General features: G+C 39.3%; 1 protein-coding gene across 3 annotated transcripts in view; it reads left to right on the top strand.

Annotated features, from left to right (window-relative positions):
* Nucleotides 1-27,483, top strand: part of glis1a (GLIS family zinc finger 1a) — a 68,571-nt gene that overhangs the window by 13,965 nt on the left and 27,123 nt on the right. The window contains exons 2-3 of one of the 3 annotated variants that reach the window (XM_082514827.1): nt 17,484-17,548; nt 17,677-18,605. In XM_082514827.1, coding sequence (XP_082370953.1) covers nt 17,712-18,605 — 894 coding nt within the window. In that variant the 5' untranslated portion in view covers nt 17,484-17,548; nt 17,677-17,711. Of the gene's footprint in view, nt 1-17,483; nt 18,606-27,483 lie in introns of all 3 variants that reach the window. The other 2 variants (XM_082514828.1, XM_082514826.1) reach the window with 2 other exon arrangements.

The following is a 27,483-nucleotide window of genomic DNA, read 5'->3' on the forward strand; positions in this document are numbered from 1 at the left end:
GTCCATAGGCACTGCTGCTGCTGGCCCTGCTCTATCTGGTCCATGAGTGCTGCTCACAACAACTTGTGGTTTAGACTGAGCCGCTGTCATTTCACTGGAATTTCCTGCCATCTGCACTAAAACAAAGTTTCTCACAGATCCACACCTGCTTGTAAAGGTTTAGGTTTGCCAAGAGGGGAGGCCGGAGCAGCATAGGTGAGCGGTGATGGAGGGAAAGGCAGAGACCCACATATTTTTTTTTATGGTTTGAGTTTAAAAGCGAAGGAAGAAAAATGAAATGTGAATTGGTGTCGCAGATGCTGAGAGCTGAAATGGCATATCTCAACACTTGCCTAAGAAAAAATTTACAGATTGCTTAAGGTCTTGCGTCAAACAGGAATTGCATGATAATATAATGCTGTGTTCATGTCATTAGGAAACTCTGGATTGTTGGCTGCCAGTCCACTTGTGCTGCTGATTCTCACTCATCACTGCAGATTTCTGCTGTCTTTTCACATTCTCGCGTTGCACTTGGATATGTTTTGGTCACAGAGGAGACCCATAATAAATTGCTATTAATAGCTACTGTGTGTGAGTGTAACTTGAACCCAGTGTAATAACTTTGAGGGTTTTTTTTATTGCAGAGTTGCAAGTATAAAGTATTAGTGTTTGCTTACTTCTGCCGATACTTCCATATGTTGTGCGCCAAGTCGGATATATCGCAGCTTTAAGGAAAATCACTTAATTATGTCTTGCTTGTTGACATGAGTGAAATTCACAAGTGGGGAAAATGGATTTTGCCGCAAGAAGCATTGCTATAGTCTTTTCAAAACCAAAAAACATACCCTGCACATAAAAGTCATTATGAAAGTGCTTATAACTTAAAATATTTTTGATGGAAAGCAGCGGGTGACTCCTCTGGCAGCCAAATGTTTGCATTAAAGTCTATGGGAAAATGACCCCTAGGCTCTCTGCTTTGATCACCTAAGTATTCACTTTCCTATTGAGTTTATGGTTTCAGTTGCTGTTTCAAGTCTTATTGAATTGAAGTTCCTTTAGTAAGTTATGGACCCCATTAAGGCCTTTACACACAAGTGCAAAACTTTGTGCAAATGTTTCATGCATGGGGCGATCGTGGCTCAAGAGTTGGGAGTTCGCCTTGTAATCGGAAGGTTCCCGGCTCAGACAGTCTCAGTCGTTGTGTCCTTGGGCAAGACTTCACCTACCGCCTACTGGTGTGGGCCAGAAGTGCCGATGGCACGATATGGTAGCCTCGCTTCTGTCAGTCTGCCCCAGGGCAGCTGTGGCTACAACTGTAGCTTGCCTCCACCAGTGTGTGAATGTGTGTGTGAATGAGTGGATGACTGGGTGTGTAAAGCGCTTTGGGGTCCCTAGGGGGGACTAGTAAAAGCGCTATACAAATACAGGCCATTTACCATTAAAAATATTTTTCTCACTCATCATTCACAGCTGTTCAAACCAACCACATAATTTTGCTGGGTTATGTTTTATTTTTAAATGTGAACTAACAGATCTGACCATTCAGATCAAATAGTAAAACAATGCTATTCTACCTGAGACACGCAGCTAGACGCTGCTAGACTCTCTGAAATTATTTACCTGCTTCCTCAAATGCGTTCCCATATCTGCCAACAAGCACTCAATCTGCCCCACTGACATGCAGCAGTCGTGATGCAACTTCCTCTCCTGGAGTCTTGATAACTGGATGAACCTATAGACAGATTCTTTTTCAGGTAAATGGGATCTTTTAATGTCTCTTCTGAAATGTTGTCTTTGTTTTACAGACCTTTTATTGAATCTGTTATTTCTTTCTGTATCACTGCTTGGTTTGGTAACATGACTTTGAAGAACAAGAACTTTTTATTATTGTTTTGTTTATTCTTATTATTGCTCTTGCTGCTAAACTAATTTCCCCTTGTTGGACAATTAAGCATTTAATTGAATTGAACACAGAATCCTTGTTTCTTCCTTTTTATTTATAAAGCTCATGTTTGATGGTGAATGATTTTTTTCTGAATATAATGTTACACTAATTACAAGCTGCAAGTTTGCAGTGGAAACATTCTGAATTTCATGTCAGTTTTGCTTTTTCAACATGTTTGGTGTGTAATCTCCAGAAGGATACAAAAGAATGACGCTGGGTTGGGCCTACTTTGTGTTTGATAAGTTGTTGCCTTAGGAGTATGTAGTTTACCTCAGTTTCACCGTCAAATCCATCCTATGCTTATGGTGTCTGGTTTTCAAAACCTAACCTGGCTCAGCTCATCGCATATTTTATATGGACTCTGGACTTTGGTACTTTTGGACTTAAAGTTTACATTGTCAGGTAATAGCTTGACTCTAAAGCCTATATCATTGTAGTCATTTCTCACATATGAGCAAGTTTCTTATGAGCTACTCAAAACTATGATACAAATTCTTTTTTGTTCCTTTGATTACACTCAGCTTCACCTCACTACAAAATGTAATATCTGCTTTTGTTAATCTGTGAAATCACAACCAACTGAACGTACTAATAATTACAAGTGTTAAGCAAACCCTATTTATAAAAGATGGATTTAGTCAATGTAGCATCATCTGTTGCCAATTCCATCTTCTATTTGGCCAGCATCATCTTGGTTTTTTGACACTAGATGATCGATGGACAGCATCTCCTCCTGTAGTCTGTCGAGGACTATAATGTACAAATTGCACCTCATGTTGAATTTTAAGACTTGAAAATGGTGAACGAGGCCAGTCTCACACTGCTGGTCATTAGTGGGAATGCAGATTTAGAGCTTTTTCCATCTTTCATACAAAGTCGACAGTGCTACATGGTGTTTTCTAAATCTGCAACAGATATTACAGTAAATTGTATAATGCAATGAGATCATGGAAAAGCTTGTCTCCACCAGTAACGGGCCACTTGGGAGTCATTTACAACACCAAAATGTACCCTCTTGTTGTTCTTGAAAACACACCAAAAGACAAATTCTCAATCTTTTTAATGTGTAAATAGTGTTTATTTGAAAGGTTTTACTACTTAAAACAAAATCAAAACAGAGGAGCAAAACTACAGTGACAGCACATGACAGAAAGCAGCTCTGCAATGAAAGAACAAACAACTTCAAATAAATTAGATAAACAAAGTAAATAAAATCATTTCTTGTTTGAATTTTTCTCCTCCTTTGGTTTTCCCCTTTGCTGGTGAATCCCCTACTTCTGCACAGAGGAAACAGTGGAAAGTGTGCTGATTTTACGTCTTCACGCCTCAAACATGCAGTTCTCTTCTCATGTTTTAGCTTTTCTAATGTCACTCACTGCTACGTTATTATAAAAACACTTAGTGAAGCAAATTTTTTGTTGAACTGCAGAGCGATTTTGATTACAACCATAGTGTGTGTGTGTGTGTGTGTGTGTGTGTGTGTCTCATAGAAAACTGAAATAGGTCATTTCTATGTGCAGATATGTAATTCAAAATGAAACAAAAGAACAAAATCCCTCCTGCTCATCCAGTAAAATAGACTTTAGTTTGGAGTTTCAATAAATTGCACATTTCTAAAATCCCTATCTGGGCTATTAAATGTCTCAGTGCAGAGGAAGGATTACTGTGAATAAAGTCAACAGTAATTTAAACCTTTTATTAAGATGGCATGCATGAATTGTGACCCAAGAGCAAATCCTCATGTTCTGCAATACCAGAGTGAATCATTCACCTGCTCCCAGTGAGCTTACTTTGACCCGAACTGCGTCTCGAAATCAAACAATTTTTTGGTTTCGCTCACACAACTTAACTGGACTGGGGTGTTAGGGAATTGGGAGTGTTAAATACTAATGATAAAAGTGACTGAATATATCAAAATAAGGGAGGGGATTTTACCAGTGAGTCAGATTTTCACCAGCCACAGTCATCACGTCAGAGACTCGAGGCAAACGGGGTCACAGCACACTGAGCTGAAACACTCGCAGGAAACCAGCCAAGACTTCGTTAAAGCATCTCAACTTCAGACCAGCTGCAGGTGATTATATAGTTAAGTTTGAGTTACCGGCACAGATGATGGATATTAGTTACTTAGCTTTTATGTGAAGTTCAACAAGAGCACCGTTGCAAAGTCTACAACCAGCAAGAATCACTAACAAAAACAGAATTATTAGAGCAGAAACACTGCATCAAAATAAGTGGAAAACAAATGTTGATATTCTCTCCCTCTGTTTCACATCATCAAAACTCAGTTTATTAAAACAATTGAAGCTATACTGGTGACCCAGTGAGGCTTTGTGATAGATTTAGCCACACAAGTAAGATCAGTTTTTAGGCTCTGTATATATTTCTCTTAAAACAAACAAACAAACAAAACAACTAAAGGTCCTACATCTGTAAAAACGTTGGATGTCACCAGCTTGTCTGCAAACAGCTGACAATTACTAGTTGAGTGGTAATGACTTGAAAAAGTGCAAGTTAAACCAGATATGGAGATTATTTGCTTTCAGAGTAAAAATTGTGCCTTACAGTTGTATTTAACACATTTCAGAAGGTGGAACATTTACTTTGAAAGCAATCAGTCTCTGTTTTTGGTTTGTGTCCCACTTTTAACAGTTTCACTACATTTCAGTAAGTAGTTCGCACATGCATGTCGGCGATTAGTGTCCAGCCTTGTGTGCTTGGGGCTAAACAAAGCCAGTTTTATGATTAGTTATATGTATTTTCTATTTGGAACATTGATTTGAATTGCAGGCCTATAACTATTCCAAATGATTTCATAGCACACATCTATAGTCATGCCAGATGTGGTCAAAAAGTTTTGCTCCTGCGCCTATAAAGAGAAAATAAACATGTCTGATTTGAATTAGACTTGAAGCCACTTCAAGGCCATCTTCTTGTGCAAAAGTACACCACTTCCAGTGTTTAGTGAAGTCCAAATGTGCATCATCCACAGTGTCAGAGTGTCAATATGGCAAGGCTTCAATTTGAAAATTCATTTTTGGTTAAGATAAAGGCGACAGAGACAAATGTGGTGACAAGGTGAGTAATGAGAAAGTTTTGCAGGGATCGCTTGAGAATGTTACAGAAACGAACCTCCGACACAAATTAACAGAGCATGATACTGCAAGTGTGAAAAAACAAGAAAACCAAAAAAAACAAGATGAGGATGATTGTTTAAAAAAAAACAATGACTATGATCGTGCTTGCTTTCCTGATCTAAAATGCTGTCTTCACAGCCTTTGGGCTCATCAACTGTAAAACAGATGGTCGTCTCTGCATCTCCTCTACTAAGTTTCATGGTAAAAATGTGCACTGTATTGCTCAACCTTGAATGAAAAAGCAACCAAATATAAGTAAACTATGATTTTTAATTTTTAGAGGCATAATCTTCTAGATGTATTATGTAATAAGAACATTAAAATAAATGCACATAAAGTTCATTTTCTACCACAACGCACAGGCTTCTTTGACGAGTCACCTGGTTAACAACCAGAGTGCTTATCCGTTGCACATGCCATCTGTCATTGTTCAGTCTGTTATTTGCAGCTCATTTCTGTATTTTATTTACATTGTTGTTAAACATCACTTGTTTTGTCTTTTTGCATGTCTGTTCTAAGCTGTTGAGCTTTCACGGCCACTGTAACCAATCCCAGCCTTGAGGGCATATCTGTTTTAAATAACACTTACCTGGATCTTTATTTTTTTGATGGATGGTCTCTGTTTTTCCTTCCAGCTGCAGAGTCTATATTTGTGGGGATGGAAGACTAATCGGGTCCTCTGTTGGGGTCTTGTATTGCAGCTTTGCATTCTTTCCTTCAGTTTCAAGCTGTGCTGCAGGCATTGGTGTTTTTTGTTACCAGAACTAGCCTTGCTTTCAGCAATGCTTGCAAATATAGACATGGCTGAGCGTCTTAACTGGCGTCACCACTGATTTTTGTCATGGCAGTGTTGCAGCTTCACATTGCCCTCTTTTATTGAGCTGACACGGATGCCGTAGGGATTTATACTTGCGTGGAATAAATGTATTCAGCACCTTTTTCACACAGAACTGGCTGCGAGAAGCTGACTGGCACACAGAGCGGACAGGTTCAGAAACGAGGTGCCAACTCTCAGCCATGTGGTCCTCATCAGTGGCATTGATGTCCCCAGACTGGAACTTTGGCATGGCCATACCATCCACAGGTGTTTTTGCACCTGCTTCATCTTCTAGTTATGTCTGACTTTCCATTTGAGCTCTCGGTCAACACAAAGCTCTTTAATTCGCAGTAGAATTTTTTGTGAAGTGTTCACGTGTCGTTCAGTCTTCATGTTAAAATCCAAGTACAGCATAGGCCTTCAGCAGGATATTTTCTTGACATGATGCCCATATTTGGCAGAAAACCTCAGCAGTCTGTGCTTTCCCAAACCTCCAAAACACAGTTCTTGTAACATGTTTTCATGTGTGACAACACAGTGGCTAAGGTTTGGTTAGGTTTGGGAACAATTGTGGTTGTGGTTAACCTCTCAAGCTCTGGGCTATTTTCCTTTTTTTAAATTTCCACCTGAAAAAACACTGGCAAATTCAGTCAGCAACTGATGCAATGCTTAATACATAAAATTTCCATAATGAAGGGTTCAGACTACACAGTATTGGCATGAAAATAATCTTACCAGAAACACATGGACTTACAAGAACTGATGTTGTACCTCTGGTGTCTTGTAATGTCACGATAAAGACACTAGTATCTATTTCAGTAATCATTTGTGCAGCCTGGTTCTATTCTGTTCTCCACTTGTACTGAAACTTCCCACAGCACGTCTGTCACATTGACTAACTGAAGCTTAAAGCACTCTTACTCACACAACATTGGAAAATGAAAAACAGGCTGAAGAATGAACATTGCAGGTCTTGAAAGATGGTAACTATAATTGGTTCGTGACCAGCATCCAGTCTGTCATCAATAAAAACATAAAGCGCAGTGGAACCACTAAAAATAATGACAACCAGAGTTTTGTTCGTATTTTTGTACATGTAGATACACTGTCACAAGATTCTGTGTTTATTGTTTCTGTAATTTCCTGATTTCTTTTTTTTTTTTTTTGTAATACTCATTTATTTTGCAGTTTAGATAAACTTTTGTCACATCTCAGTCATGTCACTTACATAATTATGATCAAATGCCCCGTGAATGTTTTTCTGTGTGACTTTACTTCCTCCACATCATTTTGGAGCATTTTTTTGCCCATTCTTTCTAACGACGTTGCTTCATTTTATTGAAGTTTGCAGGCATTTGTTTATGGCTTCACATTTGACTCTAGAATAATTTGGTATACAGAAGAGTTCACGGTGGACTCTGACTGCGACATTCCCATGTCGCGCAATAAAACAAACCCCAATTATTGCCCCTCCACCACTGTGCACTGTGCAATTTCACTGAGCGGTCTGACTTTGGGGTCAATTTGCTGGGACATCCATTTCTGGGACTACTTTGTCATTGTGTTAACACACCTGAATGCTCCAGATCATCAAACTGCCAAGCTGTTAAACACGTGTTCACACTTGATGATTAGTTAGTTGTTGCTGGATTGTTGTGGCACTCTTAGCACGAAGAGTGCTTTGCTCTTAAAGGGTTTCTCTTTTTTTGATTTTTCTTTTTTTCCCTCTTTACAAACTCTGATCTTTATGTGTGCGCTCCGATTTTTTTTTAGAAAAATCTGATACAGTTTTAGACTTTTGGCATCTTGCTTTTTTTGTCCTCTTTTCTGTGCTGATATTTAGTTACTTCTGAATAAAATCCCATCAGAGTTTAGTGGGATTTTAATGTAGGACACAAGTTCCTGTGAATCTTTATCTTGACACTCCAAACAATTTTTGTTCAAACTCACATTTGAAAATTTTTAGTTACGTCAGTGTTTAAGTTCATAGCTCGTGATGGCCAACAGCAAATTGTGTTTAAAAATATTTAAGACTTTTCTCAGCATTGGGTACTTGGTTCTTGGTTTTGGAAAAGGGTAACGTACACCTCTAATCACAACAACGTGTCTCTGTATTCAGCCCGCAGTGTCAGGTCAGCAGCTTCAGCTCAGGCGTCTTCCCTCAGTGAAAATAAATCGTTCTCCTGTTGAAGCTGAATCAGTTTGACAGCTTGTACAGATGGGACATTTTTAGAGTTTAGTGCAGAACAGAAGCAGAAGATTGTGCTCATATTTTTATTCACTTTTACAAAAACTCTGTCCCCCAGCATGCAGGACTGTGATCCAAAGCACATTTATAGGAATTTATTACTGCCCTCTATGTGTCTTCTGATGGGAGTCTTGCTGAGGATGATGATGAACAGTTGTCACTGTTAATATATATGCAAAAGGTGCCAGTTGGTCTCTTAGCGGTAGATATATCAGCACAGCAGGTAGTTTTCTTTTCTGTCTTCTGGGGTAAATCGGCAAATAAACACTGAGGTTCGGTGGAGCTGCAGAACTCAGATTTCAAAGTAAGTACATTTCATGTTTGTGAAATCATGAGCTTACAGTAGTAAATTGAAGCTTGTGTTTGCTGTTGGATCTGGATTCATGCGTTTGAGCATCAAAAAAGCAGCGTCACAATTTCTCTGCTACTGTTTACCATAAACATTTTGTGAGGTATCTGTAAATGTGCTTATTTGAGGACCCAATAAATTCCACTAATGTGCACGAATGTATATTTAGCAGCTTGGCTCTGTTACCCATGACCCAGCATGGAACAGAACAGAGATCACTGACAACAAAACTGGCAATGATTAAGTCAGAGCACAAAAGATAGAGGTGGGTTGCAAAGTGGCTTGCAAGACTGTCTGCAGCTTAATCAGTGAACCCTATAGGAGCTAGGAAACTGGATGAATAAAAGGGTATTGGCTGAACCTTCAGGTGATGTGAGCTGGCAATCGAGGTTAGCTGAACTGCCTGAGCTAACTCTGTGCTTAACTGTAAAACTGAGACTGAATTATGTTAGAGCAGCAGTAATTTCCTTCTGTTGTAATTTGCCATTTAAAGTGGTCCAATATTGTAAAGTAGCAATACATTTTTAATAACATTACATTTAATATGCTTTCTTATACAGAATTCAAAAGATCAGTCAAGAATAAACCTGGAATAAAAATTTATGTCTAGATTTTTTCTGCAATTGGCTATGAGTTGACCGGCAAAAAAAAAGTATTTATTTCAGGAAATGAACTTTTTCACTAGCTCATTAAAAGGGATTCATTAAAGTTTTTTGGGTTTTTTTTTTTTTTTTGGGGGGGGGGGGGGTGTTCATAGATTTTGAACAGTAGTAGAAAGAAACAGATGCGTCAATATATAGAAAGATCTATAGGGGAATAAATGGGAGAATATTTACTTAGTTACTGGTTACTGGTTACTGGTTTGTCTTTCTGGAAAATCTGACTTTAATACATGAAATCTCCGTGTGTTTGTTTGCTTGCGAATTCCTCTTACCCCATCAGGAGTTGAACATCCAACACTGGCCCCTGAAGATTTTTATCTATATTGGATGTTATGATTAATACAATCATGTTGCCTAGCAAGCACCTACAAACAGGCTAAAATCACTGACCATTTGTAGCATTTACTCACTTTTAACACCTCATAAAACCACTAAGGATTTAATTTCAGTTTCAAAACAGTAACATCTAATTTATATCCACAAAGCTTTCATTATGCATGATATATAGTGATGTCATCATGTTTCCGAGCAACCACCTAACATCGAACTAAAATTACTGACCAACTGTAGCACGAGCAAGTAGTACTTATAAAAACATAAGAGCAAAGTAGGGAAGCTTATTTGAATCTTTAGTGCAGTCACTTGTATGAATATAGCAAGGTGTGAATGTGTACTGAATATAAAGCAGGAAGCTGTTAGGAAAAAAGTTTGCCTTTCCAGTTTCCTGTGGACAAATATAGGCTAATGACCTGAAAATGCAGTAAACTAGGATTTATTAGCATACCACAATCCCACAAAATTGTTTTCACAGGATTAAGGTGTTTTCTCACCGACATCTTCAACATCTCTCTGAGCAGTGCCGTTGTCCCCACGTGCTTCAAGGCCACCACCATCGTCCCCGTGCCCAAGAAGTCTTCTGTGTCCTGTCTCAATGACTACCGCCCTATCGCACTTACACCCACCATCATGAAGTGCTTCGAACGGCTCGTCATGAGACACATCAAGACCCTGCTGCCCCCCTCACTGGACCCAATGCAATTTGCATACCGCCATAACCGCTCAACGGACGACGCCATCTCCACTGCACTCCATCTTGCCCTGACACACTTGGACAAGAAGGACTCACACGTCCGAATGCTGTACATAGATTTCAGCTCAGCATTTAACACGATCATCCCCCAACAACTGATCGGAAAGCTGAGCCTGTTAGGCCTGAACACCTCCCTCTGCAACTGGATCCTGGACTTTCTGACCGGAAGGCCTCAGTCAGTACGGATCGGGAACTGCACCTCCAGCACCACCACACTGAGCACTGGGGCCCCACAAGGCTGTGTGCTCAGTCCTCTGCTGTTCACACTGCTGACTCATGACTGTGTAGCAACACACAGTTCAAATCACATCATTAAATTCGCTGATGACACGACCGTGGTGGGTCTCATTAGCAAGAACGACGAGTCAGCGTACAGAGAGGAAGTGCAGAGACTAACGGACTGGTGTAAGGACAACAACCTGTCTCTGAATGTTGACAAGACAAAAGAGATGGTTGTTGACTTTAGGAGGACACGAGGCGACCACTCACCGCTGAGCATCAACGGCTCCTCTGTGGAGATCGTTGACAGCACCAAATTCCTGGGTGTACACCTGGAGAAGGACCTCGGCTGGTCCCTCAACACCAGCTCCCTGCACAAGAAAGCCCAACAGCGTCTCTTCTTTCTGAGAAGACTGAGAAAGGCCCGGCTTCCACCACCGATCCTGACCACCTTCTATAGAGGAACTATTGAGAGCATCCTGAGCGGCTGCATCACTGTCTGGTTTGGGAGCTGTGCCATATCAGACCGCAAGACCCTACAGCGGATAGTGGGAACAGCAGAGAAGATCATCGGGGTCTCTCTACCCTCTATTGAGGACATCTACACCACACGCTGCATTCGCAAAGCCACCAGCATTGTGGCTGATCGGACACACCCCTCTCACACACTCTTTACACTCCTGCCATCTGGAAAAAGGTACCGAAGCATTCGGGCACGCACATCCAGACTGTGCAACAGCTTTTTTCCACAAGCCATCCGTCTCCTCAGCAAAAAGGGACTGACTGATAAACACGCACACACACACATACACTAACATTATCACTCAGCTTAACTCAAATACCTCAAAACATTGAGACTGGACTGACTAACCAACACAAAGCGCAAACACACTGACCTACACCACCAAACCATCGCACACACCAACCTGTAAATGCTCTTTTGCACAATATTATTACTAGATATATTATATATTATTATTTTTTTGCACTAACTTGTCTTGTAGCACCTTGGTTCCTGGAGGAACGTTGTTTCGCCTCACTGTGTATTTTTAAACTGTATATGGTTGAAGTGACAATAAAGTTGAACTTGAACTTGAACTTGAACTTGAAATTGGAGGATCTGAGACAAATTATTTAGAGAAGTGTAAACTCTCAGACTGCGGCCAACTTTCTTGGTTACTGGGATACTGGTCTCTCATGTTCATTATAAAAACACAAGTGACAGTTGTGAAACTAGTTATGTAATTAAAAAGCTTTCTTTAATGCATTGCCAGCCACATTTATGAGATTTTATTCTCCTGCAAACATATTGTCTTAACCTGAAATATGCTGCTGCCTTGAGGATTTCTACATGTATTTTCTTTCTAATTCAGGAACTAAGATTTACACTTGTTTTAGTCTTGCATGATTTATGTGAGAAGTCTAATATAACTCAATGGGAGAGTTACAAATCAGAACTTAGGTGTACTTTGAAATGAATGATGCAAATATGTCTTAGAAATGCTACTTTGTTTTGATATTATAGCAACTTCTTTCTGTAAGCCAATATGAAAATCATCACTAATGAATACATGTACACGAAAAATATTGTAAATACTGCACATTCACATATGCACATATTATTCAGAATAGTAGATAATGAATATTTACCTTTTAAACTCTTGTTTTGTTGTTTTTACTATTTGATCATTTAAAAAGGACACAAACACAAAGAGGTTTGTGTTCTCCATGTCTTTCTACTTTATTCACTAAAACAGCGGTCCCAAACCTTTTTTGTGCCACAGACCGGTTTAATGTCAACAATATTTTCGCAGAACGGCCTTTACAGTGTCGCAGATAAATACAATAAAATAAAATGATACGACCAAGACAAAAACTATATTGTTGTGTAAACGCAACAATCAACGCAAATTCACTGTGTAATTGTGTAACTTTATTAGCAGCCTTCTCCTGAAATGCGCCAACAACACCGAGAGTAAAATCTTCCTCTTAATGCTCTCTGGTCACTATGGTAATGCATAAATATTTCTTTCAAAATAAGACGCGCAACTACAACACGGGAAAAGACCCAGGGAAACAGAGTTAACGATAAAATCCCCGAAAACCATAACCCGAGCCTCAACTCTCACGGCCTGGTATCAAGCGGCTCACGGACCAGTACCTGTCGGTGGTCCGGGGTTGGGGACTGCTGCACCAAAACATATCAAAAGCTTGTCTTAGCTAATCCTCCTGATTGCTGCTGTTGTTTTAGCCTGAAGGCACCAAACCATGTTTTAAATTTATCACTAACATGTTGTGTTAGGAAAAAACGTCCTTGTTGCCTCATTTAATCACTGATTTTGGTCTCCACCAACACCAAATAGGCCATTCTTTATTTGCCATTTAGTCCATCTTGGAATTTATGTTATTTCTGAGATTAACCAAAATTACTCAAGAACTTTCAATTTTATTTTTTTTAACATTTGTATTAGTGAAGTCACCCACAAAGCTTTTAAAACAACAACATTTGGGCCATGATTTATCCTGTAATTTCATACCTTTTGTGCATAGTTAAGGCATGCAGAAAAAGAATTGCCGTTAAAGAGCTTGGGAAAATGTTGCAAACAAAGTGTTGTTAACATGACATGTGTGTACTGTAAAAACAGATACATTCTTTTCATTTTAAGTTGATGCAGTTTTTCTTTAAAAAAGTTACACTTATGAACATTATGCTTGTAATGTTGCTATAATTGCAATGTGTATATAACTACAGTTTGCAATAATTACAATTTTAATGCAGTAAAAGGACATAAATCTTTGCCACATGAATCTGGAATTTTTGAGAAAAGCTGCTGCAAAGCATTTTTTAGCCACAGTAATCACAAAAGAAATTCCATAGGGAGTGACTAATTCCTCTGCCATGTTCAACAGCTGGTCACTAATGCCGTCTGTCTTGGTCTGGTGCTCAGTAAGTTGTGCACAGAGGTTTTATCAGAGCTCTTTGACTAAAACGGCTTCCTGCTGTGTCTGGAAACATGATTGATGAGAGCATCAAGTTTACATTCATCCAAAACAATGAGCTGAAAGAAACCGAAACACTTTGACACGCTCATCTTTGTTCTTAAACGCTTGCATAACACATATTGATTACTTCAGCTTTAAGGGCTGGGTGGGAGAGGGTAGTCTGACCGTTATGTGCTTGGAGAACCTTTTTCCTCTGTCAAAAGCTCCCAGAGACAAACATATTAAGTCTTACTCATAAGAATCTGACAAAATGCTGAGTTCACATGCACCTGATGAAGTGATAACTCAAACTGTGTGCTGTTTTGACAGTGCAAAACAATGAGATCCTGCGTATTTGTGTGTACTAAACTTTACTCTTATGTGTAAATAAAGTTGATCTGTAACAGGCTTTTTGGTGCAAACAATAGCACGTTAGATTCCTAGTCAAACACTTGAGATGTGATTCAAAGTTTGTGGGTTTAAGACCCACCAGTCAGGTTTTTGTTGTTTACAGATGTGGTTTTTACTGGGAAATATCATCTTTTGGTGTGGTATGATATCTTTAATCTGCACACGTTTTTTTTGTTTGTTTATATTTTGTTTTAGTTTTTTTTTTTTTTTTTTTTTTTTGTTGGTCATCTGCTAATTAGAGGGTCAGAGGCTCGATTTCCTGGCTCCTCCAGTCTGCACGTCGAAGTGTCCTTGGGCAAGATGGTGATAAGAGTGGAAAACAAGAAATAAATATTATTTACTTAGTAATGTGTGCTCAGTCTTAGCACAAGTCAGTGAACTCTAATTGCCACAGCTCTGGATTATTTATGAAGATTTGGGAAACCTAATTCTGTTGTATGTGTTCGCATTTCTCAGTTTAATAAGGATATCTTTCCCATGTTTGAGTTGAACCAAGAGGCACTGAAAAAGTTTGTAATTCAAGACCCAAAGTGCTTATTGTTGAGACAAGTACACATTTGCTTGTCCTGAAATGCCACAGCTGTGTTTAGCTAACCACAGCGAGTGAGTCCTTAAAAGACGCCACATGAGATGAGGCTGCTATTTCATAGAGTTTGCTGGTTCAGTTGAGGCTTTGTGGGTCACTTTTCTTAGTATTGCCGTCTAACTCTTCTTTCTGGATCAAGACCAAAGTGGTTTGCGAACAGACAATGCTAAAAATGTCCTCTGTGTGCTATATTTACAGCTGTATTTATGGCATAGAGGATTTTTACACAAGTCCCGGTTTGACGCTAAAGAGGAGCAGTTAGATTACAAATGTGAACATCAAATCTTCATATTCATAAGGTCTTACAGCTAAAAGAATCTAGTTTGGAATTATCCCATTTCAAACATGCCAAACCACATCTGCTATCGTTAATCCCTTGCAACTCATCGACACACAGACACATCGCAGCCTCTCTAATTAAAAGTCAACCACAGTTCCCATGACATGACTATGGTGGGGGAACTCCAGCGATTTACAGGAAGAATCGTAAAACTGTAAACCAGACTATAACAGGAAACTATGGGCATTAACCTACACTTAGCGACTCCTTCGTCAGCTAATATAACTACAGAACTGAACTTACTCATCCTCTTAGCTGTGTTGGCCTGTGGCTCGTAAAATAACCATCAGCATAAAATCCTTTTGAATCTTTCCAATGACTAATTACACGTGGCAGCGATCCTACTGAAAATTAGATCATCGATATCTGGCAGATGGTAGAGAACTGTGGAAATCAAGTCAAGTCCAATAAACAGTCAAGGACTTCTGCACAGTAGAGCTACTGTATATGTGACAGGGGTGGGGGTGCTTGTGTTTGGCCCACCATTTTCCAGCCTCCCTGTATTGCATCAGTAGCAAGCGGTGAGATGCGGTCCATTACTCTTCCTCTGTTAACAAGCATCTGGACCAGGTTCCAGGCAATCGGCTGCCACACAGCAACTGGCTGTTTGCTGCAAGGGTGGCCTAAATGCCTGGAGTAATGAATCAGCTCTGAGTGTCGCAGCAGCAAACACACACTCGTTGCAGAATTACACTCTAAGATATTTGACTGAAGTCTGCTGACAAGGAGCGCTGGACTGTGTTTGTTTTGGTTTTTACTCCATCCAAAACCTTTCCTTCTGGTCACTGTGGTCTATTTGTTGTTAATGATTGGACACAAAATGGAAATGAGGGAATAACATTTAGAGAATGAGACAGTCTGGGTTTCATGCTTCATACTGTTGAACAGCGTGGCAAGTTGTCACACCAGCTGAGTTACAATCAATCCTGACTCAGTTCAGCCGACATGGTAAAATGTGCTAAGTGCTGTCTTTAAAAGGGCAAGTCCATCATTTTTACAAATCAAAATCTGTTTATAGATTGTGTTTAAGGCCTTTTAGGGAGTTGGGGTAAATCTACTTGAGTCAACTTCTGTTTGATCTCCAAACAGCGCAGCGTTAGTTCAGGCAGGTCTCAAAGTCGAGCTCGGCTGCACTCCGGGCTCAGCAGCTCATCTCATTACCAGCCCACATTAGCTGATGGCTCAGCTGATACCCTTCTACATAACCAATTGGTAAATCTTTTCAAGGGCACACTGTTTATTGTGCTTTAGTCTGTCCCATACTAGGTGCAGATCTGCCTCTTTTTAGACAGCCTCCACCCCAGTTCCTCCTTTTCATGGTGTATCTGACTTGATCAAAGTAAATCTGCTCTTATTGATGCCTGTTGGGTCTTGTCACTGCTCTCACCACCTTTTCCTTTCCACCCATGTTTGCATAAAGATTGAGAGGTCCTAGGCTAGAGCCGTGCTGCTCAATATAAATTACTATAAGTAAAAAAACTTCTTGTGTTGATTAGTGTTTCAGACTGAAACAAGCTCACAAGTCCTCTTTAGCAGCATGAGTGGTACATCATCCTTTATCAACACAACACATGAATGTTTAATGAATTGTCAGTTCAAGGTGATACAAGTATTGAATTTTTATAAGAAACATTCATTAGACAATATGAGCGTTCCAGTCCTCTTTTTTTTTTTTTTTTTTTAAACAGTCTTCTGCATGTTGTGTAGTGGTCAGAAATGAAACAGGTTTTTCTTTTAAAATGAAAGTAAAAAAACAAATCATTAAACCCAACAGCCAGGACACTAAACACCATAAAATCCAAGGACCTCCAGAGTGTTACAGACAGTTTTGGTGAAAATAATCCCCAGTTTGATCAAGATTTTCTTAGTTTTGTGAGTCCTTAAGTTTAGAGTAATGCTTCTCATGAGAGAAGCATCTTTGGAAATTTGTTTGTGAAGGAAACTCTGCTGAGGCAATGGCCGAGTGATGAACCAGTGGTTGATGGGTGAATTCCATGGTAGATGTGGTGAGGCTTGAGTGTAAGAGATGGAATATCTCTTTTCAAATGCACAGATCATCACACGTGTCTCGTTCCAGCGCAGTGACTTTTTGCAGCTTTTCCATTTCATGCTGCATCGTACGCTAATCTTTTTAAATTTCAGGCTATTATATTTTATTTTTTGCTCTACAACATTTATCTGTCTGGTTCACAGCCCTTTTGACTATAGATTTCTGTATAGTAGGCCCTTTTTATGTCAGCGCTGCCCTTGAGCAGTAAATCCCCACCCACCTGTTGTTTTAGCGCTCTGTCTGCAAAAGACAGCCAGTCAGAAGACAGAAAAGTTAAGGGCAGATAGGCTAGAACAACTTGTTTCAGACACTAGATGAACAAAGGGGCTGCACCAAGGCCCAGGATAAGATAAATAAGGATTATTATTGAAATGTGGCCTATGCAAAGCTGTTCTGCTAGATTCCAATATTAAAATTATGGAGCTGCAAAGAGCATCATACTGTAGGTCAGCTTTAACTCTAGCTTCAGCAGTAGCTTTTGCAGCTAACTGACCTTGTTTATTTTCAAGACTTGTGTCGTAGTTAGGCAAGAAAACTAGGGTACATATACTTGAATGCAATTCTTCAGGTTTTAAACTGTTTTTTCGATCATAAAAGATTCAAGCACTTTTTTAAATTTATGTATTTTTTATGATGACTCATTTGGGTTTGGTTTTTGTCTCCCACAGTGCTGGAGTGATGACTGACCACGCAACACTTTGGAACAAATGACTGAAGTCTACACATTCAGAAGGTGCCAGAAGTTGCACATGAATCTAATTTGATTACCTTTGAATGCGAAAAGATGCTGCAGAGGGTTTTATCTACAATGGGGTCTTAAAATTGCTCCAAGATAATCGACTTCAACGATTTTACTGACAGGATCTCTTGGTAGGAGTCTGTGAGTGGGGGCTGGCATGTGGCCCCCTGATCTCGGGCCTCCAGATGTGACTCTTCCTGGATTTGGGAGTGTGTTTGAGGATGCTGAGGATCTTCAGGCGCCGCTGTCTTCTGGTGGCTTCTGCCAGCCATCGATCCAATCGGGAGGCCTGTGCTGTCTTCCCAGGACCTCACTGTCGCTCTCCTCGCTTGGGCGTGACCTCACCTCCCTGCTCAACTGTAAGACAGCCGGATCCCACGTAGAAAAGACTGTGGAGGACTTTGCAACCACAGCTCACACAGACACCCAAAACAGCACTCAGAGGTTTAGCTGCTACCCTCAGCCTTCCTTCCCAATTTCCTACATGCTCACCAGCTGTGCCACATCTTCATCTTTCGCCTCGCCACCTTCCTCACTGTCTTCTGCCTCCTCATCTCTACTTTTTGCATCTTGCTTGCCTCTTTCTGATGCCAACAATAAATTGTCTCAACAACAACAAAAGCCACAGGAGGAATATTGCTCCGTAAAACAAGAACCTGCAGATGATTTCTTGCCATGTAAGAGGGAACAGTTTCAAATTAGCAACCAGCAGGGGGAGCTGTACCATTTAAATCAGGCTTTTCAAGGATACAGCAATCAGGACAGCACACAGTCCTCTCTTCAGTCCCCCATGATTAACGTACCTGTGGGACAGGACCCCACGCTTGACCAGCAGGAGCAACCGTGTCATTGGATCGACTGCAGTGCCACTTATAGCACCCAGGAGGAGCTAGTGAGGCACATCGAGAAAGTGCACATCGACCAGAGAAAGGGGGAGGAGTTTGCATGTTTCTGGACTGGCTGCGTGCGACGCAACAAACCGTTCAATGCTCGCTACAAGCTGCTTATCCACATGAGGGTCCATTCTGGAGAAAAACCCAACAAGTGCATGGTGAGTTTGCTTTAGTCAACAGTTAAATGACAGAATAAATGGATAACTGAGTCAGAACGGACCGTTTAAAATAAATAAATAAATAAATAAATAAATAAATCTGAAGTTACTGAGAGAAGACACAAACTACTTCTCAAACTGCAAAACAGAAATCTCTTGGAAGAGTTTTCCCCGTTAAGGAATTTATACAACAGTAGTTTATTAGAGCAATGCGGCAACTATTTAATTTAGCAATAACAGTAATATTCTTAGTAGTACCTTGTCAAATGGAAGGGGTTTTAAGCATCAAAACATAAAACCAGCACTTTGTGTCCATTAATTCTTTGAAAGGGACCTGTTATACTTATTTCTAACTTCATGTTTTCTAGTAGACCCACTTGACATGATTCCCAGGTCAAAATAACCATTCTTTGTCATCCTTTATCTGAAACAAGTCTTTTAGTTCTCTTCCCCTTCCCTTCCTTTAAGCTAACTTTCTTCTGATTTGATGCCCCAAATAAAAAGATATTTTGAACAGCACTTGGGTGGGGCTTGTGTGTCTGAGACAGCCATATAAGGGATATCTGCTCTAGCTCATACAGAATCAGGTGCAGATGGAAACTAAAGCCAAGCGTTTGTAGCCATCTGCAATTAATGAGGATTGTACATACACTAATGTCATTATGTGAAACTTAATGAGCATCCGCTATTATAACATAGACATATATATATATATTACCTAAGGAAATGAAGAAAAGCATAATGGGTCCCCCTAAATGTGTGGCTGTGATAAAGTACTGGCATGCACAGCCATCGTACCAGAAGGCTGTTTTCTCCTGATTCCCCTGGTATATAACGAGAATGTTGGGACCTGTTGATCAAGGAAGGGAACATGATGCAGGACACAAGAGGATCACAACTGTGAACAAACCCAAATGATAGCTGCTTTATTCTCACCTAAGAACTAATGGACGTACAGGCAGCGTATTTTTCGGGCTATAAGGCGCACTTAAAATCCTTTAATTTTCTCAAAAATTGACAGTGAGCCTTATGCACTTTATGTATGAATTCTGTTTGCTTACTGACCTTGAACCAACTTTATGTGGTACACAATAAACACTGCGACATCACTGAGAGTTAGAAACGGTCTAAATTCTTTTATCTTTAATAAAATGATCAGTGTTGCTGCTTTACCAGGTGTAACAATTAAGTTTAACATCCGGGCATCCATGAAAACAGAATTTATGAAATTTAACAGAGTTAGAAGTTAGCAGGAAGTTAGCTTGCTAGTTTCTACCTAAGGATGATATACCATGTTCTGTATGGGATTTCTAAATAAATTAAAACATACAGCTCTGCTATCACTTCTAACATAAATAAAGAAGAAGAAAACTAAACAGCAGTGACTTTTGTAGGGTTACTGAAGTTGGACTAGCATGGTATATAATGATGTGCTACGTGATCGCTAGCGACACTGCTATGTTAGCATAACATAAACACAGTGAAGCTGGAGGATGAACGCTAACTTTTTTCCACTCAAAAGTTAACGTGAGGGTTCCTGATGGTTAGGGACAAATGCAATCGCATGGCAGGGTGCTGTAAAATATAAGGTTAGTCATTAATATACTGTGACAACATGGGAATAGAGTAGCTGCGAGAGAATTCAACATTAATGAATCAATGGAACGAGTTGAGTAAAGTTTGACTTATCTGGCTTTTTTTTTTTTTTTTTGCTTAATGCGCCTTATAATCCAGTGCGCCGTATGTATGAAAAAAGACTCGTTCATCGACCGTGCGCCTTATGGTCCGAAAAATACAGTACTAGAAAACCGAGAGGTTAAAGGCTGTTTTGTGTCCGATCCAGTCTGCACGTGCATCCCTGTTGGTTAATGTCTAGTTAAGCTGGCTGCTACAGTGTATGTGTTTTTTTGTGAGAATGAACGTTTTTTGTTTGTTTGTTTATTCCCTTCACTTGGAGAGATTTATCCAGCACATGCCAAATCTTAGAACAGTCAGTCAAAACATACAGTATCTCATCCTTTCCAGCATCGCATGGGCCAGGGCCACTTGGAGCTTTAACTGGGTTTGAAAGGCATTAATGAGCTCACAGTCTTCTACTGATTTCTGCCAGACTGATGAACCATCTGTTAGACAGGGAAATGATTTAAACCTTTTCCTCTCGTCACAACAGGTTTCCCTGACTCATGAATGCCAGAGGAGGAATGAATGAATGTATGAATGGAGGATGTGTCTAAGCATACGAAAACCGCTGATCACCCTGAGCCTTTTCTGACAGATGCATTTAATTTATTGCCTAGCATAGACATTATGCATTGTCCTTAGATCAGCAGCTAAATGATTGTCTCTTATGGAAAGTATGTTCCTAAAGACAAAAAGATGGTTTTTCATATTTGTGGCCATTGTGTGCAGTTTTTGAATACTACAAGTCCCCAGGATTATTACCTATGCAGTTTCAGAAATGCAGCACAAGAGTAGAAGAAAACCACAGTAAAATGTGTATGCATCTATTGTTATATATATATATTTTCCTGTCACATTATGTGTAACTTAATCTGATTTTCCCTTTTTCATTTATAGAATTAAAAGGTTGATTACCTGATTATTTCACAGTGGAAAGTGACTTGGTGTCCCTCTGTGGGGGTCTTGAGACAGGGAGGTTCTGGAGGGGGGAGGGGGGGGGGCTGCCTTGACTGCCTTGACTGCTTGCCCCACAGCCCAGACCCAGATAAGCAGCAGGAAGTGGATGGATGCAGAATCTTTCCTTTGTTTTGTTCATTGCACAAACAAAAAACACCCAATGGGTTTGCTTCTATAGCTCGCTAGTTTCAGCAGATAAAACTTTAAATGTCAATAAATAATTAACCCTTTAGAGCCGATCGGAGCGGGAACGCTCTGTTATGCGTAACTATTTTTAAATCCCGGTAGCACTGCAACCACCTAAGCTAGCGCAAAAATTTTTTTTGCATATGAAACCGGAGGAGTTGTACTTACATATTGTGCCATCAGCTTGTCCTAGGTCACGGTTTCCTTCCACATAAAGCTTTGCAAAAACTGCATAAAAAGCGCTTGCAGGAACAAAAACATAATATTCCAGAAACACGCTTTGCCGGTCCGATCAGCTGTTCAAAACACTTCCTACGTTGGAATAGACGTCAGCGCGAACTTTTGCATTTCCGCCATTACCTGGCCGAAACCGGAAGTGACGTCATTTTCGCGGAAATGTAGTCTTTTTTGCGATCAGGGCCTCAGGGCCTATACTGCTCTTTTTAAAAGTTATCTTTGACTTTATGACTTTCTGTGTCGTTTCTGGGATGCTTAGGACTCATATTGCACTGCTGGAAATAGTTTATTTTGATGCATATGCTGCTTTTTTGCAAATTTGCAGTATAATATTTATTTTCGTTTTTCCAGCAGTGTATAAAAATTGGTGTATTTCAAAAATTAAACTATGAAGACACTCAAAATAAATTTCCTGTGGTGGGAAACTATTTTGTGCAACTTTTTTGTATTTACAGTTTTGAGGGATAAGCCTCTTAAATTTCTCTAACTACAAATATATGTTAAAAAATCAAAAACGATTTTCAATTTTTTTGTAGTTTATTGCACTTTTTTGCAATTTATGTAATTACTATGCACTTAATGAATACATATTATTAAAATCTGGGCTATAATGCTTGTATTGATGTATAGCAACTTGAAATGCTCCCAAAAATGGCTCCACAGCATGTAAAAATATAATATAAGCTCTGGCGGACTTGGTTCTATGGTAGGTCTTAAAGGGTTAAAAAAAGAGGCTCATATATTTGAGCCATAAATTTAACCCAGGCCACTAAGATAAAGACAGATCTACAACCACGCTGGTGTGAAAACACGGTCCTTTCTACATTTACCATCACAACAGTGGCCTTTGAGCCCCAGCGATGCGTCATCCTGCATCACTTCTGTCATGAGTCACTTCATGAAGCTCAATAATTCATGACCTGAATACATCTGCCCCATTATGACCTGCTGTTTGGTGCCAAGTCCCCATCCCTGAGCAGCTCTCTCCGTTATTCCCTGCTGTCATCAGCCTAAGGATTAGTAATTCATTCAGAAGTTCTCACTCTGGGATACGCTTCCTTCATAAGTGAATTAGTTCATTATAGTGATCCAGCCTGCTGCCAACTAATAAATATTAAATCAACATAAACACAAAAAATTAGTCATTAGTCAAACTTGAACTACGTGAATAACGTCATTTCATTTTCATAAAGTTCTTATGCCAGAAGATGTGAATTAAGTCATTCCCGGTGCTGCAGTGGAAAATGAATATATCTCACATGAATGCAGTCAGTGTTTGTTAATGAATTCAGCTTTATTTACCAGCTCGTAATGTCAAGCCCCAGATTGGACAGGTGTTCCTCAGGCTGTAAACACGAGTTCTCAAAGCACCTCTAAACCCACTGTGTGAGAGTCATCATGTGTAATTTATGACGCTTCAATAAAATACACATGTATGTACATTTATGATCTGTCTGTCATATAACCATGAAAAGACCAAAACCAGTGACCCTCGAATGACGAGCATTGTCTGAAAAATTAATATTATCAGCTGTAAAGGCAGAATAAAATGTCTTCCCATCAAAATATTTTTAGCAGGAATTATAAGACTCAAGAGAGTACCAAATATGTAATTATAAATAATAAGTATTAGTCAATGGTTCTTTTACTCGTCATTATATCACATCTGTAGTATAAACTGCAGGGCTTGTTTTTTTTTTCTTTTATGAAACTTTACCCATTAGCTAGTTTTGTTTGTTTGTTTGTTTGTTTTTAGGTATTAGATATCTATCAGCTAATCATGGCAACCCAAGACATGGATGAAGACATTCTCGAGACAACCTGCTGAAGTTTAAACTGGGCATCAAACGGTGGCATGATTGTTAGTACCAGATGGTCGGGTCTGAGTATTTCCAATACTTCTAATTTACGCTGATTTTCCTGCACAACCACCTGTAAGGTTTACAGAGAATGGTTTATAAATGAAATAATCCCATCGGTAGCAGTTCTCTGGGCGTAAATGCCTTGTTGGTCTAATAGAAGACGGCAGGAACTTCAATAACAACTCTTTACAATCAGTGAAGCAGAAGAACATCATCTGCCAATCCTGTTACCTAATAACAGGAACCTGAATATACAAGTTGCATGGCCTCAGCAAAATTGGACCGTAGAATATCAGAGAAAACATCAACTGGTGTGACGAGTATTGATTTCTGATGTTAAATTTGGGTTGTAGGGTTAGGATTTGGTGTAAACAGCACCTAGTTTAATCTGCACCACCAAGAATTACAGTAAGATGCCTGTGAAGGCAAAAGAGGGTCCAACCCAGTACTGACAAGGTGTACCTGATATAGTGTGGAGTGATCGTCTTTTTCATTCCTGATTAGAGATGGACCGATCCGATATTACGTATCGGTATCGGTCCGATACTGGCCTAAATTACTGGATCGGATATCGGAGAAAAAAAAAAAAGTAATCCGATCCATTAAATATCACGAAAGCACCTCACAAAACTTGCAACACGCCGTAACTCACCTCAGAACGTTAGCACGTCGGAGCAGTATGCATCACGTGATAGAGCGGCTGTGGCATGCGGGACCTGTCGGTGGTCTGGATAGCATTTGGAGCTTCGCTAGCAACCCGGCATTTCATCTCCGACAAAGTTATCCCCGAGAGAAGTAAAGCAAGTGTGTAAGTCCATCTCTGAATGTTTGTAAAGCATTCCTGCGTTAAGCTTAACAGGCGACTGCCTCTTCTTGCTGCTACTTCAATCATGAAACTGCTTAATGATCAGCTGATCGGCTTTTCTGTCGCGAGTCCGTCTCTCTAGTTTGCTTTTGGCCCACTTTGCACCAGAAAGAGGAAACCAGCGGCTGAACAACAGCAGCACGTTTAAGCTTGATAAGCTGTTGTTAGAATGTATTTAATATTACTTTCTACTCGAGGATCTTTTTCTACGTAGCTGACGGCTGGTAAATGTGCAGGGGCGGATCTAGCAAAGTTTAGCCAGGGGGGCCGATAGAGCATGAACAGGGAAAAGGGGGCACAAAGACATACTTTTCTTTCTTATTCTCATTTAAAATGTCAAGCTTTTAATAAATAATTATCTGACACCCAAAGTTTTAATTTGATGTAAAATGAATAGAAGTCCATTACTGTATATAGTGACTATTAAGTCTAATATAAATATATACCCTAGTAAGCTATAGTACTTTTTCCTTTGGGAAGGTACCATCTGTGCAGTCTGCAATTTTGTTGAAGAAAGATGTTGAATCTATTTAATATTTCTTGAAAAATAATTGATTTCTGTGCATTTTTTTTCACACTGCATCAAATTAAGGTTGATTACGTCGATTAAGCATCATGAGGTGGAGCATGAGGGGTGGTTCCCTATTTTTTTATTTTTTTATTTTTGTTGTTGCTGGGAGTTGGAACCCTATTAGTTAGGTTGCTTAATATTTACGCTAAGTACTCTTTAAAATACCAGAATAGGGAGGATGGTGTAGGTTTAAGTTTATTAGATTGATCAGTATTGCTGAACTATGAAATATTTTTTTTGTATACAGGTATAACAGAATAGCTTTAGTGTAGTTGTTGTTTTAAACTTGAGTATGAACTTATACAAAATGCAGCAAGATATTTAAAAAACAGTTTTGTTGATTAAAAAACACTATATCGGATTCATATCGGTATCGGCAGATATCCAAATTTATGATATCGGTATCGGTATCAGACATAAAAAAGTGGTATCGTGCCATCTCTATTCCTGATAACGTAGTTTTAAATTATAAGTGTGTGTGTCTGTATGTGCGAACATTGGCAGGGTTGTGTGTATTAGTAAAATAAGAAGAAAAATTGTTTTGAAAAAGTAGGTGCTTTTTCAAAGGGGAATAAAAATTAATAATGGCAAAGATATTAAGTCTTGAAAAATGTAGAGTAAATTACATTTGCATTAAATATCAGAACATAAACTATAGATCTTAAATATTGTCCTCCTGTGGCAATGGATTAAACTACAAAAAAGCTTCTTTTTTTTCTCAGATAACTCAGACTAATGTTGTGAGGTTTGACTTCACAGCTGCACATTGTTGAAATGTTACAGCTTCACTTTCTCAGGGCTTCATCTGTGTTCTTGTGTGACTCAGTGTTTGAATGCTTCAATTGCCCGTCTGTATTTTTGTGGCGAGGTGTTTTCAAAGCTTGGATTAATTAATCAAGATGATGTAGTGTGTTTTTTATGTACAGGCTTATTAAACCTAATGAGGTGAGTGACATTTATAGACTCATTAGTGATGGCTAATAAATGTGTGGAATAAATTCTGGATATTAAAAAAAAAATGTAAAAGAATTACTTTATTCAAGCCTTCAGTGCTAAACTAGAACTGAGTCTAGAGACCAATTTTCTGAAGATTTTATCAAAAGTTTTAAGAAATAAATATAATATTTGTATAGAATCTATAAAATATCTATAGATTATAAGGGGATTATTTTCTTTTAAATGCAAATTTAAGTGTCACACACACGATGATCGGTCTTGATTTTTTTTCTTTGTCATTTTGAAGAGAGAACAGTTAAATCTATAGAGTAAATTGTGTCATGGGAATAAAAAATTATTTTATTTTGATTCAAAACCTTTTTCTAAATATAAAAAATACTGACAAATGAAAATGGTCTAAATCAGGGGTCCCCAATCCCAGTCCACAAGGGCCGGTGTCCCTGCAGGTTTTAGATCTCACCCTGGGTCAACACACCTGAATCACAAGATTAGTTCATTACCAGGCCTCTGGAAAACTTCAAGACCTGTTAAGAAGGTAATCTATCCATTTAAATCAGCTGTGATTGATCAAGGACACATCTGAAGCCTGCAGGGACACCGGCCCTCGTGGACTGGGATTGGGGACCCCTGGTCTATATGTAAATCTTCTGCGTGTGTCTATGCCAGCGGTGTCCAACTCCAGGCCTCGAGGTCTGGTGTCCTGCAGGTTTTAAATGTGACCTTGATCCAACACAGCAGATTTAAATGGCTAAATTACCTCCTCAACATGTCTTGAAGTTCTCCAGAGGGCTGGTAATGAACTAACCATTTGATTCAAGTGTGTTGATCCAGGGTGATATCTAAAACCTGCAGGACACCGGTCCTTGAGGCCTGGACTTGGACACCCCTGGTCTATGCTGTCTCTTACTTCCTTTTTAAATATTTCCATATATTTGGCGTTCTGACATAAAGATACAATATGAAACACTGATCAGTAGAAATTGGAATTTCTGTAAAGATATAAACCATAGGCAGTATGTCGGGCAGTATGTAAGCATGCTGAGGCTCATTGAAACAGTACCTACCGCAGTCGGTGCGTGTGTGTTTGTGTGGTTTTGGCTACGTTTTTTTTTCTCTGAGTGGAGAACAGCCACTACCTGAAGTTTATGATATAAATACTGGTACATTGCCTCTGGTTTAGTTTTTTCTGTAAGGACATTAAGTTCTATGTCAAACGTAGTTACAACTTAAGCATTTTAAAGGAACATAAGGGGATTTAATGATTTCTTAGTTTATGTTGTAGTTTTGTTATTTTGTTTTGAGTCCCTAAAGAGATGTCAGAATGATTTTTTTTTTTTTTAAATTCTCATGTAGTTGTTAGTCTACCGTCACAGATTTGAATCGGTAGATCTTAAAATCTTTCAAGAACTAGACACTGATTTCTTGTGTAAATGCAATAAACTGATGGCAAACTGCACTTAAAAGCCCCCAAACTTTTCAAATAAAGTGACAGAAATCGTCCAGTTATGAACATTCTTTTTCCCAAATTTTTAAATAAACTGTTACGTTCTCAAAGTGCTGAAG

This window comes from Aulonocara stuartgranti, assembly GCF_965226115.1.
Source record: "Aulonocara stuartgranti genome assembly, chromosome: 18".
In the NCBI taxonomy this organism is placed as follows: Eukaryota; Metazoa; Chordata; class Actinopteri; order Cichliformes; family Cichlidae; genus Aulonocara; species Aulonocara stuartgranti.